The sequence below is a fragment of the Corylus avellana genome, chromosome 2, assembly GCF_965113065.1.
Source record: "Corylus avellana chromosome 2, dhCorAvel1.hap1.2, whole genome shotgun sequence".
NCBI classification, from domain to species: domain Eukaryota; kingdom Viridiplantae; phylum Streptophyta; class Magnoliopsida; order Fagales; family Betulaceae; genus Corylus; species Corylus avellana.
The window spans coordinates 43,169,748-43,185,334 of NC_142491.1; the positions used below are offsets into that span (position 1 = coordinate 43,169,748).

The 15,587-nt window shown below is 35.7% G+C and overlaps 1 protein-coding gene across 1 annotated transcript; it reads right to left on the bottom strand.

Annotated features, from left to right (window-relative positions):
• Positions 1-353: 353 nt before the first annotated feature.
• LOC132166920 (O-fucosyltransferase family protein) lies at positions 354-6,353 on the bottom strand. The gene is made up of 11 exons (XM_059577778.2): positions 5,923-6,353; positions 5,127-5,205; positions 4,564-4,637; positions 4,162-4,250; positions 3,044-3,241; positions 2,640-2,844; positions 2,368-2,535; positions 1,768-1,935; positions 1,349-1,539; positions 688-1,174; positions 354-585 (listed from the first exon to the last, which is right to left on the bottom strand). Exons 1-10 carry the CDS (start codon positions 6,301-6,303, stop codon positions 967-969), a joined length of 1,761 nt encoding a protein of 586 aa, XP_059433761.2. The 5' UTR covers positions 6,304-6,353; the 3' UTR covers positions 354-585; positions 688-966.
• Between the last annotated feature and the right edge of the window lie 9,234 nt (positions 6,354-15,587).

A 15,587-nucleotide genomic window follows, 5' to 3' on the forward strand; every position in this document is an offset into this window, starting at 1 on the left:
AAATCCAATAAAATCCTTTAAAATTTTCTGTATCTTTAGTCTTCCATTAAAAAAAAAAAAAAATCCTAGAGCTGCTGTTACATCAACTTAATCAAATGTTAGTGGGTGTTTACGTGATATTTAGCATTGCTTATAGAAGATACCACCGAACTAGTGCGCAAATCCTCTAGCTACTTTATGGTTTTTGTCCAAGCACATAGGCCCACTAGGCACTCGCGTGGGCAATAAGAAGGTACCCTAATAATTACCACCGAAGGTGTTGTCTAAAGGTGAAAGCTTACTTTTTCCTTATTGGAGGTTAAACCATCTAATCTTATTGTCCTTGCACATCCAGTCAGAGGGGCTCTATCATCTAACAAGCAAATCTTGTATACATTGGATATGTTTCCTCACTAAATTCAATAAGTAAAATTTTACGATCAACATATAAGAGTTATGATAAGACTTAAGAGGATGGAGAATTACGAAATTGGTACAATCAGATGTTCTGCATATAGGACTAACATGTCATGTTATTGACACTTCATGCAGAGAACGATGTCGTATAGAGGTCCTCTTGTTGCATCAAAATTTTCATCGCCAAACCTGTGATGCCAGGGAAAAACGTAATGCAATTAACACTTCATTCCTATACTCTTTTAGGTCAACAAATACATATATATCAAACTGCAAAAGGATCGTGCCAACCTTTAGCCCTGAATATCTTGCCACGGGAAGAGACCCAGCCAAAGCAATTATCGACATGCCGGTACCAAAGAAAGAGATCAGGGAAGGCAAATGAACGACATGGAAGGAGGAATTCTTCGTGTAATCAAATTGGAAAACCCTTTATCACGCCTGAAGAACTGCAATGAGCTTATAGAAAAACTACAGAAGAAAATAACCAAAAACCAAGAATATACTAGAAAGTCATATGTTTGGCAGCTGCACAAATGAGAGAGAAACTGCTAAAGAGATGTCGATTTGTTATCTCATGGATCTCGGCTGGTAACTGAAGAATGTAGAATTAGGATTGTTTAGGTTTTTATGCGATTTCTGAATGCATCTGCATTCCGGTAAAGGGAATGTGTAAACGGAAGTTTTTCTGTTGAATTTTTTCACCCTGGGAACCATCACCCCCTTGCGGTCACTTTCATTCAGCATTTCTTCCATCTCATCCTCGAAAGCTTTCCAACTGCAAAAACAGTATAAAAAACACAGTTTATATATAACCCAAACACAACCAGAGCTGATTCAGGCATAAATTCTACAAATACTATATCACATTCTTGTTAGGATATTCCTAAAAATGTGGTCAGATACATCAATGGAGTAAAGAGAAATCAGCAAATAATGGTATGGAGATTACCTGAGACCCATGTCCTGCAGTAGAACAACAAGCTTTCGTTTATCAGGCATAATGGTCTTAGCATGTCCACCATAGAGGAATCTCCGGTGACCCATCAGAAAATGCGGGAAGTTTCCGCCCTGAGTTGTCACAAAAACCTCACTAAATAGGCATACTGTGTAGTCCAAAGCTGCCAATCTTGAAGAGTATCCCTACCAAACAAGAAAACAGGTTTTAGAGCAAGGTCGTTGAAATTTATGCAATCAGAGGCTAACACAACACCATTGCAATAGTAATTGGCCATTGCCACAATTTTCTCCCTGAAAATATCACTACCATCATATAAAATCAAAATTTGTGATTTAAAGGTGTTGAACATTTGCCAAGTCACCAGGACTACTAATTGCAAAAGACTTGATCACACACTGTAAAAGAGTTACCTTGAAAGGCGCAAGCTCATTTGCGGTTGCAAGAGACTCCTTTGTATAAAGATAGGGAAACATCTTTAGCAGAGGAGCTAAATGTCTTTCTGCCTGGTATATTTTCCCTGAGGCCACATAAATTGAAGTGTCATTACCGAAACCCATACCACGTAGCATCATCCCAACCTACACCAACAAGAAAAAAGATTATGACCAACTTAGACGATTATGTTAGGTAAATTTAAGATGTTTTCAGAGTTCAAAGAACCTTTGATTTTTTTTTTTCTTTTCTTTTAACCTCAAACATATTCCATTATGTTCTTTCTTGCAAACCCAGCCCAAATTTTGTTTGGCACTCTCCTAGCCCTGTAGCAGTTGCAGTTCTAACTTTAACCAAATACTATTGAATGTGCTACAAGGAATAGATGAAGGTCCAAAACAAGTGGGGTTGAAGCTGCAAGGGAAGACGAGATGGAAAAAACTTAATAGAACTAGTTCTAAATAGCACTTAATGCTAAAATAAAAAACTGAACGTGAAATGTCAAATTATAAGGAAAAGCTCAAATTTCAAGTTTTAAGGTCCAAAAAGAAATAAAAAGTAGCTTGTGTTTGAGGTACCTCCAAGGGAGATAGTGGGCATTTTCCATTGATTCGATTGGGACCAGGTTGGATGAGACGATCTTTTTGTTTAAACTTCCCCCTCCACCCTTTTTCACGAATTGAATCCATTTCAACTTTTTCGGCCTCTCCTCCATCATACACACAGCAAGAAAATGCCACCATGTCCTACAGGTAGAAGACAATTACACATGGCTTAATTTTTCTTAACTACTTAACATTAGAAGAATCAAATACTTGCTCAGAATATAATGGAAAATAAGCAATAGTACCTCTTCAAAACGGAGGTGGATGGAGACATACTTCCCACCAGTTCTGGAGCTCTTCTCGATCATTCTGTTTACCAGTTTCTTGGCAAGAATTGAAATAGGAGAAGAGAACCTCAATGCTTCATAGTTGGTCAGGCATCTTAGAGATTGAATATGAGGTGGGACATTCATTGCCAATCTATTAGCAAAGGGGGCTATGCGAATAACCCTGCATCAGAAAGATAATCAAGCCAAAAAACCCTATAAGTTTCAAGAAATCAGATTTTCATCACATTTACAAGGGCTTATAAAAAAACTGGTGTGCTATAGTTCAGTTTGTCAATACCATTGACTATCACATAGAAGAGTTTTCAAAGTTTCCATTTGATAGAGTACATAATGAAAAGATGTGATGGTTTGACACATACCCTTGCTTCTGTAAGACAGGGTAAACTTCTCCCAAGTAATAACTGACAGAAGCCCAAGCTTGGACATGGAAGGTTGGTACGTCAGTAATGTTGTAATCATAGCTTTCCATCAGTGCCTCAGGTAGCTTTTTAACCACTTTCACATAGCCCTCAAGGGTGGATATGAAATGATCTTCATCATATATGTCACCAAACTCACTGCAAAACATATCATTATATTGTCAAATTTGGTGAGAGAATGCACACAACAGTACATTTGAAAAAAGAGAAAATATTTACTGTTAAGGCAATGAAGAGGCCTCAACAGGCACCCAGCACCCTCATTATGCTGTATAAGTTCTACATTGACATAGTGCATTTCTGGCATGCATTTTGACATATGCTCTAAGCCATTTGATTGTCCATATGCAACCCATACAACTTCAATTTCAGCTCCAAGCACAGTACTAGGCATTTATACATGCTTAACAGATATTCCAACACTTCAAACTTGATCGTAGAGCACACACAGGTCCATATTAATTTGTTAAATAACAAACTAGACGTGTAATTAAATTATGTATAGAGCACAGAGGAGCCCACAGCAAGTGGCCTTACAGCTTCAATCATCTGATAGAGATATAATTACAAAAAACTAGCTTATGTCTCTAGAAAGCCACAAAGGAAAAACACTTCGCTGGGCAATTTTATTACTACAAAGGAAATTCACATAAGAAATAATTGAAGACAACAGAGAGAACACCTGCAGTATATAGATACAGAATGTAATCATGTTGTGTGCTGTAGCATTTACTTTTTCAGCCAGTACTAAAAGTGAAATATAATACCCCACTCCATCTATGAAGCGTCCCCTACTAAATCTAAGACCCCAGCCCACCTATAAATCTACCAGAGTACCACTAAGCTGGAACTCCAATGGCATCTGAAACCTAGATATAGCTCTACAATATCTGAGTAATAACGTTTTTTAAACGCTAATATCCAGTCTTCAATAAAGGTAAAGTTTCATCTTTACACCAACAGTAGACACTCAAGATATTAGTGACGAGGTATGTCGTTGAAAGATTGCTGGAGGACCTCTATGGTAAGATGTTATAAGCAAGTAATTATTTACTCACCTAGGATCCTTCCAGACACTATGGAAATGAAATCGAGGAATAACTAGTATCGCATTCAAAAGTCCAGCTACAGCCACTGCATTGCAGATCTACCAAAAAAATGATAAAAGATTAAGAACAAATTTTATATGCGAAAAAGAGAAGATACAAGGGTACCAACTTGTCACACTATTGATAACTAGCATGCCTTAGTGCTGCATATAATTTTGTTTTCTTAAAAAAATAAAATAAAATAAAATAAAATAAATCCTTTTCTTTGGTCAATGCCTTTCTTAGTTTCTGCTTCCTTTTTTGGTTTGGGTGTGGAGGGCTTAGGTTTTTTCAAGTTTCTGCAAATACTAGAAAATCAGAAAATAGTACTAAAGAAGAGAGCTGGTTAAGAATTTAAAAAATTAAACCCACCGCAGAGCGTTGTTGGTTCAGACCACCATTAGCCTCCACAATCAAGTAACCACTAGGGCCAGGGCCAGAGGACTCTGAAATTCAAAGAGAAATGTCAGTTTAATGCAATTCCTTCTCAGTCACGCTAAAAAGAAAAAGAATGAAGGACTAAAGGCATTTGAAGGTGAAAGGAGGAAGGCAGTATTCTGGTCTATGGACCAATTAGTACACCGGAATATATATACATTAATACACACACATATATGTGTGTGTATTAATGTATATATATTCCGGTGTACTAATTGGTCCATAGACCAGAATATATGTGTGTTGTGAGTGCACATCAGTGTTGTTTTTCACATTGAGAAAAAATAAATAAAGTGAGGAGTTAATATACCTAAATGGACTTAAGCCCATTAGCTTAAACTTTTAGATTAAGGTGGTGTTCAAATATGTATACTAATGTACTCTTAATACATGTGTAATTCTCAGGTTACCACAATTGTAATATATCCCACAACAAAAACTGGAGAACTACAGAAGTAAACTGTCTTAATAAGTAAACATGCTAACTTCATAAATACCAAAACGTCGGCCAGCAGTTGAATTTGAACAAGGTCTCTGCTCTTTTTGCCTCCTTTTGTATTTCCAAACAGAGGATAACTGCAACAGGAAAACAACGTTTTCATCTTGCCTGATCACGCAAAATTCATATATTATGAATACATTTAAAGAACACAAACCAAAACGATTGCTTTGCAATGTTGCAGTTTAATTCTAGCCGAACGAAAAACTAGTAATAATCAAACAAATAAAAAGGCAGCTTGTTATGTAGTGCAATAAAAGAAGCAAAATAAGAGGATGCTAATGGCGATAAGTGGCGGCAGTCAAATCCAAAATTCTGAACACCCGATCTTGCTTACATTTACCCTAATTAAGTACCCATATGATGATCCATTCCTAGAAACAGTAATATCTTACACTTTTCAAAAGAAGACTGCCAATGACGAATCCATACACAAATAGGACTTGTTAAGATGTCAGAACTCAATTTTTTAGGTTCGGGACCAGTTATTTAATATCAACCATATATTCTTGCGACTAGTCAACCAATCACACTCAAAGTGTGTATACTCCAACAATCACAAGATCAGAAGGAAGTAATTTGCTTTACTTTTGGACTATAGATCGACAAGCATATCTTCCAAAAACAGGGAAAACAAAACAAACAAACAAAAAAGTATTTATTCCCTGGGTTTGTCAAAACTTAAACTTAGTAAAACTTTAAATATTTATTTTCCTTAACTTTTCCTGTATTTTCTCCGAAGCGGAACGGAAAACCCTCAAAGAAAAAGGAAAAAACGACGGGGTAAAGCGAACCTCAAGAGCCGAGGAATTATCAGCCTGAATGTCACGCCAGAGCCTCCGAAACATCTCGTGGCTAAGGTAGACCGAGCCAGGAGGAGCGGGCCCGCCGACGAGAGCCGAGAAGGGCCCAACTACGCACATGAGCAGCCCGCACACGTAGAGCAGCGGCAGCACCAGCAGGTACCGCAGGTTCCGCCGCAACAGAATGCCGCCGCCGAAGCTCTCCTTCAGGGACTGAGCGTACTGCGCCTTGGACCGCACTCGCCGCCGGCACTGGGAGATGCTGGCGTGCCGGCGCGGCGATGGAGGCGGGCTCGGCGAGCTGCTGTTCCCGCTGGCGTCGCTTGCGTTGCCATTGCCGTCGTGAGCGTGGCTCTTGGGCTTCATTGCCATCTTTCACCGTCTCAGTGCGTGTGTGCGTGTGAGAGTGAGAGAGAGAGAGAGAGAGAGAGAGAGAGAGAGATCTTTTGTGCTGAAAAGTTAGTGCTGTATCCGACTGTACGGTCTGATATAAATCACACACACAGACACTGACACAGTTACAGTCAATAGAGAGAGATTTTTTTTTTTGGTAAGAATAGAGAGAGATTTTGAGAATGGGCTGGAGCCGATGACAGTGACAGTGGGTTCGTCTTTTGTGGCTTTTTATTTTTTGGGAGTTATAATATTAGAAAGAAAAGGGAATTAGTTAAAGCGTTTTGGGATTCCCGCGCTAACAACAGACATTAGCGTCCCCAGGGTCGTGAATATCCCGGTAATTCTCTACAGAATTACCATAAATCATGTCGAACGGAAATGTTTTTTTCTTTTTTCTTGTTTTTTTTTTTTTTTTTTTTTCATTCTGGAGATGAACGTCAAAATGTAAAAAATATTTTCGCAAATCAAACCATTTGGCATAATATGTTTTAAAAAAACTTGGATGTGTCTATGGAGTGAATTTTAAAAATTTTAATTATTATTCTAAAATTAAATGATGAAAATTTTGTTATATGTTTTAAAAAAAATTGGATACAATCATTAAAATATCGCAATAAAAAATTATCTATGACAGCATACTCCACTAATCCATGCATAACTTATCTTATGGAACACATCTGCTCCGACTTTCAAAAACATACTAGATCTGTGACATTGATAGTTCAAATTTTCTTAAAACTTTATTTTACCGGCCGTAAGAGATAACCCCTCATATCGAAACTATTCATTCTTAGCTCAAAGGTTAGAAGCAAAAACGAAAATACATAAACAAAAACAAAAGCCGTAAAACACTCCACTCTCATTGGTGACATAGAAGCTGGATTGGCGATTGGTGCCGAGCGGGTAGGACTGTGAAGGCGCAGATCTGACAGACTAAAGCTGTACTAGTGACGACATCGTTGACACACCGGCGCGTGGCGGGTAGATTGATGCATGAAGGTCGGTGGTTGGAAGAATGGTGGCTAGTGAGCGGTAACGTGGATAGACCAAACTGATAGAGAAAACTATATCTGATTTTGAAGAAAATAGATCTAAAACCCAATCAAATCCACTGTGATGGGCCTGATGGCAATGAAAAAAAAAGGGAGGAGAGGGGATGAAAGAAGAAGATAATCCTCCCCTAGAGAGGTTTGCGATTAGTGTATATAAATGTGATATGACTTTTAAAATTACTGATAAATTAAAATTTAATAATAACTATTTTAAATTTTAATTATAATTTAAGAAAAATATAAATAATTATAATTCTCGTTATATCATTAAATATAATGTCGTCTGTTTTCTTTCCTTATCGGGGAAAAGATGATGATTCATGACCTCACGTGATGTGAAAAGAAAAGCTTATGGAAACTGGGGGCATTAATGAGTCTTTAGACAAAGAAGTAGTAAATTATTGTTAATGTTAAATAATAATAGGTTTGTCACGTAAACAGGGGAAGTTAAGGAATATTAGTTACAGCCGTTTTAATTTGTTTTATTGGAATATAAATTGGACTGGAATTTTGGAGGCATCATTACAAAAACATTTAAAAAAAAAAAAATCCAAATTTTTGTATTTTTGTCTTTTAAGATAATTAGGTCTTTGGGGGGTCATAGCTACGGCCCCATGCAGGTTCACCCTAGATTGTGTCTTGAATTTTTATAGCTAATAAGACATGGTAATAGATGATATTCGATCCAACAAACATGATATAATCATATAATTCTATGCATATCATTTCAAAATAAATAATAATTCTATGCATATATTAGTAAAGAAAGAAAAGTCAACAAGTTTGAATTAATTACCCCCATCTCAAATTTCAATAAGGTAATTTAGCAGTAAAATTAAATTTTTAGGGAAAAATACATTTTACTCATTGAACTATTTACTTATTTGCATTTTGACCTATAATATTTAAAAAATGACATTTAACCTTTCCCAAACTTTCAAATTGTTGCAATTCAACCATTCTAACTTCTTTTTCTTTTCTCAAAATACCTCCATCCCAAGTTAAAAAAAATAAAAAATTAAATTAAATTAAAATTAAAATTAAGGGGTGTCTGGTCTGGAGTGGCCAAAGCCACCTCTAGGCCCAACTGGGGTGGCCGGCCACCCCTTAATTTTTTTTTTTTTAACTTGAGATGGAAGCATTTTGAAAAAAAAAAAGTCAGAATAATCGAATTGCAACAATTTGAAAGTTTGTAGGATCAAGTGTCACTTTTTAAACATTTGAGGTCAAAGTGCACATAGATGGATAATTCATGGAGGTAAAATATATTTTTCCCAAACTTTTAACAATCATAATACAATTGAATGGTTCAAATTTTACAATATCATTTTGCTCTAATTAAAAAGGATATAATGAATTAACAAACGAAATTATGGGTATTAGATATTAAGATTTTAACATTTAAATTGTTTAATTTCAAAGTATCTATAAAATTTTGAAAAACTACATGAGTAAGTGAATTAATTTAGTAAGACACTTCAAAAAAAAAAAAAAATAATAATTTAATAAGAAGAATATTAAATAAAGGTGTTGAACGGTGCTGGTGGTCTGGAATGTGATAGCGAGTTGGACAGATCAGAGGTATACCGAGTTACAGCAAGTCAGCAACTGCGTCGCCTCGGGCTTTGTTATTGGAGCATAAATTTAAAATTTGGGGAAACTTCACTAAGGCTCCCTGAACTTCCGGCCGATTTTATAGACCCCCCTGAACTTCAAAAACTCTCATTTTGGACCCTTAAACTTCTATTTTCTCTCACTTTGGACCCTTTAAACTTTTTATACCCATTTTACCCTCGACTAAAACTACGCCGTTTTGGACTTAAACAAAACTACGTCGTTTTTACTCCAAAACTACACCGTTTTGAGCTTCAGAACTACATCACCACCCAACCCAAAACGACGTCGTTTTGGTCATTAATATTAAAAAAATAATAATAAATAAAATAAATTAAAAAAAATAATTAAAAAAAAAAGAAAAGAAAAAGAAATCGGGGGTGGCTTCAGCCACCCCCTTGGCCAAAATGGGGTGGCCGGACCACCCCATTTTTGGCCAAGGGGGTCGCTCAGCCACCCCTGGCTGGTCTGGGGGTGGCCGGACCACCCCCTTGGCCATGGGGGTGGTCCGGCCACCCCCAAAAGGCCGAAAAAAAAAAACGCGGGGGGGGGGGGGGGGGGGGGGGGATCGTGGGGGTGGCCGGACCACCCCCAAGGGGCTGGGGGTGGTTTCGGCCACCCCATACGGCCGGTATGGGGTGGTCGAAACCACCCCAGCCCCTTGGGGGTGGTCCGGCCACCCCCAAAGCACCCCGATCCCCTTTTTTTTTTTTTTTTTTTGGGCCACGGGGGTGGCCGAACCACCCCCTTGGCCATGGGGGTGGTCGAACCACCCCCAGATCGGCCAGGGGGTGGCTCCAGCCACCCCCTTGGCCAAAAATGGGGTGGTCCGGCCACCCCATTTTGGCCAAGGGGGTGGCTGAAGCCACCCCCGATTTCTTTTTCTTTCTTTTTTTTTTTTTTTTTTTTTTTAATTTATTTATTTTGCTTTTCTTTTTTTTTTTTTAAAAAAAAAAAAAAAATTAATGCATAAAACGACGTCGTTTTGGGCTGGGTAGGTGTTGTAATTTTAGGACACAAAACGACGTAGTTTTGGGGAAGGGTAAAATGGGTATAAAACATCCAAAACGACGTAGTTTAATGTTAAAAGGGTCCAAAGTGAGAGAAAATAGAAGTTTAAGGGTCCAAAATGAGAGTTTTTGAAGTTCAGGGGGGGTCTGTAAAATCGGCCGGAAGTTCAGGGGGCCTTAGTGAAGTTTCCCCTTAAAATTTTTATTTAGATCGATGTGACTTTTATACCCTTCACGTTTTATCAGTTGAACACAACATTTTTAAGAACTAGATTTTTAAGGTATTTGAGATAGGTTATTCTTTGCATTTATTTATCATTTATTTTATTTTACATTGATTTTTGTGGTGTGTTTTAAAGTACATTTTTTAAGTAACATTAAAAGTCATCTAAAACATACCATTAGAGGATCCAAGATTCCAAAACGAGTGTGATAAATAAATATAAAAAATAATAGGGTAAAATTCACATGTCATACTTAGAGCATTCCCAATGGAAGAGCCAAATGTTACTTTTATCTAGAATAGCTCTTCAAATGTTCAAAAAACCTCTTACATTGGATGAGCCAAAAATATATGTAAAATAGATATTTGATTAGAAGAGCTAAAAAAAAAGTTAAATGTAGCAGCACTTTTTAAGGGAGCCATTTTATTTTTTAGTGTTTCTCTCTCCTACTTTATCTTTTTCTCAAATCTTTTCCCACCTTCTTTTTAAAAATATAGCTAATCGAATGTGGAGACACTTAAAAATGGCTTAGCTAAACTAGATAAAAGTGAGTTTTAAAGAGCTATTTTACATAAAAATATGGCTCTTCCATTGGGAATGCTCTTAAACTATAATCTAATTGATAATATTTTTTAAATTTTTAATTGTGACAATGTCTCTTTTAAATTATTAAAATATTGTTAATGTTCCTCCTAAGGCTAGCAAAAAGATAAAAATGTCCCTATATATTTCTCAATAAGACAAACGTATCCCTATAAATTAAAATAATAATAATAATAATAATAATATTTTTTTTAAATGAAAATTTTAATTTTATTTAAAGAAATTTTTATTTAAAAGAATCATTTTAAAAAAAATGTTCTAGGAGAACAAAATTTTTTATTTTCCTAAACGAAAATTGTTAATTTTTGTAAAACATAAATTTTTATTTAAAAAGTTATTTAAAAAAAAAATTTCATCGCAAATTTTTTAATTTTTTTTCTTATACAAAGGGTTTTTTTTTTTAAAAAAAAAAATTTAATTTGACACCCTTTGGATTTTTTTATTTATTTTAGGTTTTTTCTAGAAGTTTTAGTATTTTTTGTTTTTATTTTATTAAGGGTAGTTTCGTTATTGGAGAGAACTTTGAGAATTTTTTATAGTTTGAGAGACATTGTCACAATTGAAAATTTGAGAGAACATTATTAATTGAAGGGTAATTTAAAAGGGTATGTGAACTTTCCCAAAATAATATTAATTTTAACAATTACTTTAAAATTTGAAAAAAAAAATATATACGTATTACATTGGCGTGAATACGTAATGTGCGCCACTCACATAGACTTGAAACAATTATCCTAAGAATTGAGTTTTTCTCTAAATTCAACTAGAAAATTTAAAAATCACTATATTGTGCTATTTGAGTTAAAAGATACATGCTTCTCACATATTAAGAAATATATTATAATTTTATAGACAACTCAATTTTTAAAAAATCTTTATCCATGTCTAATTAAGGCTTCGTTTGTTTCGGCTTAAACTATATATATTTTTTCAAATATTTTTTGTATTTTTCGGTGTTTAGTGCGACCGAAAACATTTTTAGTTTAACCAAAAAAGCTTCTTTAGTTTTGAAAAATGGTTTTCGTTTCTAAATTTCGTAAAACAAATTTTGTGTTTGAGTTTCTTTCCTTTGAAGTTTGTACTGCTAGACAAATGCCAGACCACTACAAGAATTCACTAGACCTTCGCCGAAAGTCACCGACCATTTTTCACCTTTACTCATTTTTTCATATGAGTAAAAAATAATTTCACTAAAAATATTTTTCGAGGAAAAACATTTATATCAAAATAAACAAAGCCTAAAGCCTAAATCACATCTCTTTCTCCCACCCAAATCCTATGTGACTATGTCCATATCTAATTAAATGTCATTTCCTCCCTAACTCGAGGAACAAGCTAGATATTAATAGCTATGAAAGACATACGGGGAATCAAACAGTGGAACTACGAAATAGGTTAGGTTTTATTCTTTTTAACCTATGAAATTAACCCCTTTTCCCCCGTCCTATATATTGCTCATAAAAAACCAAAAAAACCACCCAAAAAAAAAAAAAGAAGAAAAAAAACAGATGAAATCAGAACGAAACAAATCATAAGAAAGGGCCACTAGCCAAAATAAGAATCTTCTTAGGGGACCATTTATCTTTAATCTATGAATAGAACAAAGAGGACATGCCAATAATTTTGATTTTGAGTAGACAGCTGAAGAAGAAATTAATTTATGTCACTCTAATTATCTGTGTCTGTCAAATTCTCACTGATGCCGACCATTTGGTTCCAACCAACTCATACATTGGAAGATAGCTGTAGGTGGACTGCTACAACCTTGTCGTCTGTCTTCAGTTGTTGATACAAACTCCCAATCACAAATACTATCACACCTAAAGAAATCGATATGGATATGTGAGAAAGAGCTTTTCTGTTTTGGGAAGAGGCTCACTCGGGACTCCTAATTACGAATGCTAACACACGTAAAGAAATGGACAAGAATATGTGAGAGTGAGCTTTTCTTTTCGAGCAAAGGCCCACTCGAAACTCCTTCCTGCTCGGGCAAGACCTCCCGTGCTTGAGTAGAGAGTATCTTCTCATAACTTTTTTACAATTTCTTATTTTCCACTTCTTTGGAGAGATGGATTATAAAGCACTTCAAGAAAATGGGTAAGAATGAAAAATCTTAATGCTCTTTGTGATAAGCATTTTGTATCAAATTGATGATTTTGTTTAATTCTTTCTATTTTTTTTTTCTTTAATGGAGTCCTTGTGGAATTTTAATTTTATCATTACAAAAAAAGAGAGGCTACTCCTCGTCAATAATGCGAGGCAGGACGCACCTCGTCCTCTTTAGTAAAAGGAAAAAATATATTTTACTCATGAGCTATCAACTCATTTGCACTTTTAACTCAAATGTTTAAAAAGTTGCATTTTACGCCCCCAAACTTCTAAATTATTGCAATTCGACAATTCTAACTTTTTTTTCTCCAAAATGCCCCCATCCCACGTTAAAAAAAAATTAAAAATAAAAATTAAGGGGTGGCCGGCCACCCCAGTTGGACGAAGCCACCCCAGACCGGCAACCCTTTACTTTTTAATTTTTAAATTTTTTTTTTAAAACTTGGGATAGGGGCATTTTGAGGAAAAAAAACAAAAAAAGGTTCGAATTGTCGAATTGCAACAATTTGAAAGTTTGGAGAGGTAAAGTATCATTTTTTTAAACATTGGGATTAAAAGTGCAAATGAGTTAATAGTTCGAGGAGTAAAATGTATTTTTCCCTTAATAAAAAAAAAAAAAAAATTTCATTTTGTATTTTTTTTTTTATTCAGATATAAAATTGTAATTTTACAATGATTCCATAAAAAATGGACAAAATACAACAAAATTTACCAGAATAAGCTATGTATCGAATTTGATACAAACCTAAACTTCATTAATAAATTTAATAATTTTTCTAAGTATCTTCTTTTGTATCAAAAAAATGGATTTCCCAATTTCACCAAGCGAGTCTCGCATGTGGCAAAACGAGGGTGAGGACTCCGCCGCACATTGCCTTGGCACGCTCCTTCCTCGTAGTACGGACTACGGAGGGGCAAAATGGTCAAATGTGACAAGAAAAACAGGCGGTGGCATGCCATCACGCCGGGAAAAAGGGACCAATAAAAAAGGGTGCCGAAATCTTTCCGAGACATGCGGGCTTTCCATTTCAGCTGTTCACATTTACGGAAGTGCCCATTTTAGTGCCCATTTCCACCTGCATGACGTAAAAAAATTTAACATATGCAGTAAGTTGTTTTTTTAACATATTTCAAAAACTTCTGAGTTGGGAACTAATTATGAATCAGATAATCATCGTAAATTAATTTTACATTTTTTTTTTTCAAAATTTATTTGAATAGTCACCTCTCTCGCAATAATTACCCAGCAATTTAAACGGCGGGAATCCCATTCCTTTCTCACCTTGTTCTCCGTCAGTGTGTGCACTGATTGCACAACACGTGCAGGTAAGGAGATCGTTGCAGGAAGCCAATTCATCCCAGAATTGCATCTATAGCTCTCGCAATTTGGAAAATTCTTGGAGCATTGATTTGAGAGAATCGTTCATGGAGGTCTGTCCAGATCTCAAACACAGATTCTGCGTAAATAACGCTATTGGCGAGATGAGCTTCTAGGGAATTGAGAACCCAAGACAAAATTGTGTGGTTGCATCTCTTCCAAAACGCATATTCTGATGGTTTTTGGATTGAACCATCAATGAAGGGATAAACTCATAGCACGACTCAAGTACTGTAATGATCACCATTGAAGCATCCTCAAGTGATCTGAATGATGAATATAATAGGGGTGAGAAGGATCCATTGTGCCATCTGGGATTCAAAGAAGGAAATAGGTTGAATCTCAATCAATCATAGTCTTGATGTAGTTTTTGGTACGGCTTGAGCTACGATCGATTACCTGCAAAATAACAAGAGCCTCAAAGGATCTCGGCCTTGTCCAGAGACTCTCAATACTTAAGTTAGTACTCTTATGTGGAGTCAAAATATAGCAGACACTAAGGATTTTTTAAAATGATTTTTCGATCCCTTTCCTTCCATTGTTGCATCCCTTTTATTGGATTACATATAACTGTTCTCTCTATGTTCCACCTTCTATCTTCTGGTGATTGATGGATAGTGAGAGGTAGTTTAGAGATAATAGAGGTAGTTGATAGATCATGGGTTGTCCACATTCAGATAATGGTTGAAAGATAATGGAAGGTGGTTGAGAAATAATAGAAAGTTGTTGAGAAATAATCTTTGGAGTAATTGAGTTATTGTAGAGCCTACATGAATTTAGCCAGAGAATGATGCTTTGATACCATGTGAAGAACTGAATGAAGAATGGAATTTGGCCTGAAAATGATGCTATGATACCATGTGAAGAACTGAATGAAGAAGAATGATAGTCAATCAACGTTACTTGAGCCTTTGGAAAAATATGTACTTGAGCCCTTATGCTTTTGTTTTTCCCCAAAGAAAAAGAAGCCTGTATTCTAATCGATTAATTTCATTGTTTTGATAACTTGTTTGTTTAAGTTTGAGTTCGTATTGATTTTAAGACTTTATTCCTTGCTTTATGTGTGAACCTATGACTGTTGCCTTATGTGCTCATCACACTCATGCAAAAGTTGGCCCTAAATAACCCCCAGGACTCCAGGAGGCAGACCAAGTTTAAATTTCATCTCATCTTGTCGGAGGATTGCGTTTGGGTTTTATATTAAGGTTGTTACAAAGATCTCTGGATCTGGCCTTGTGTTATTGAAAAATTTACTCTGATCTTTGGACAA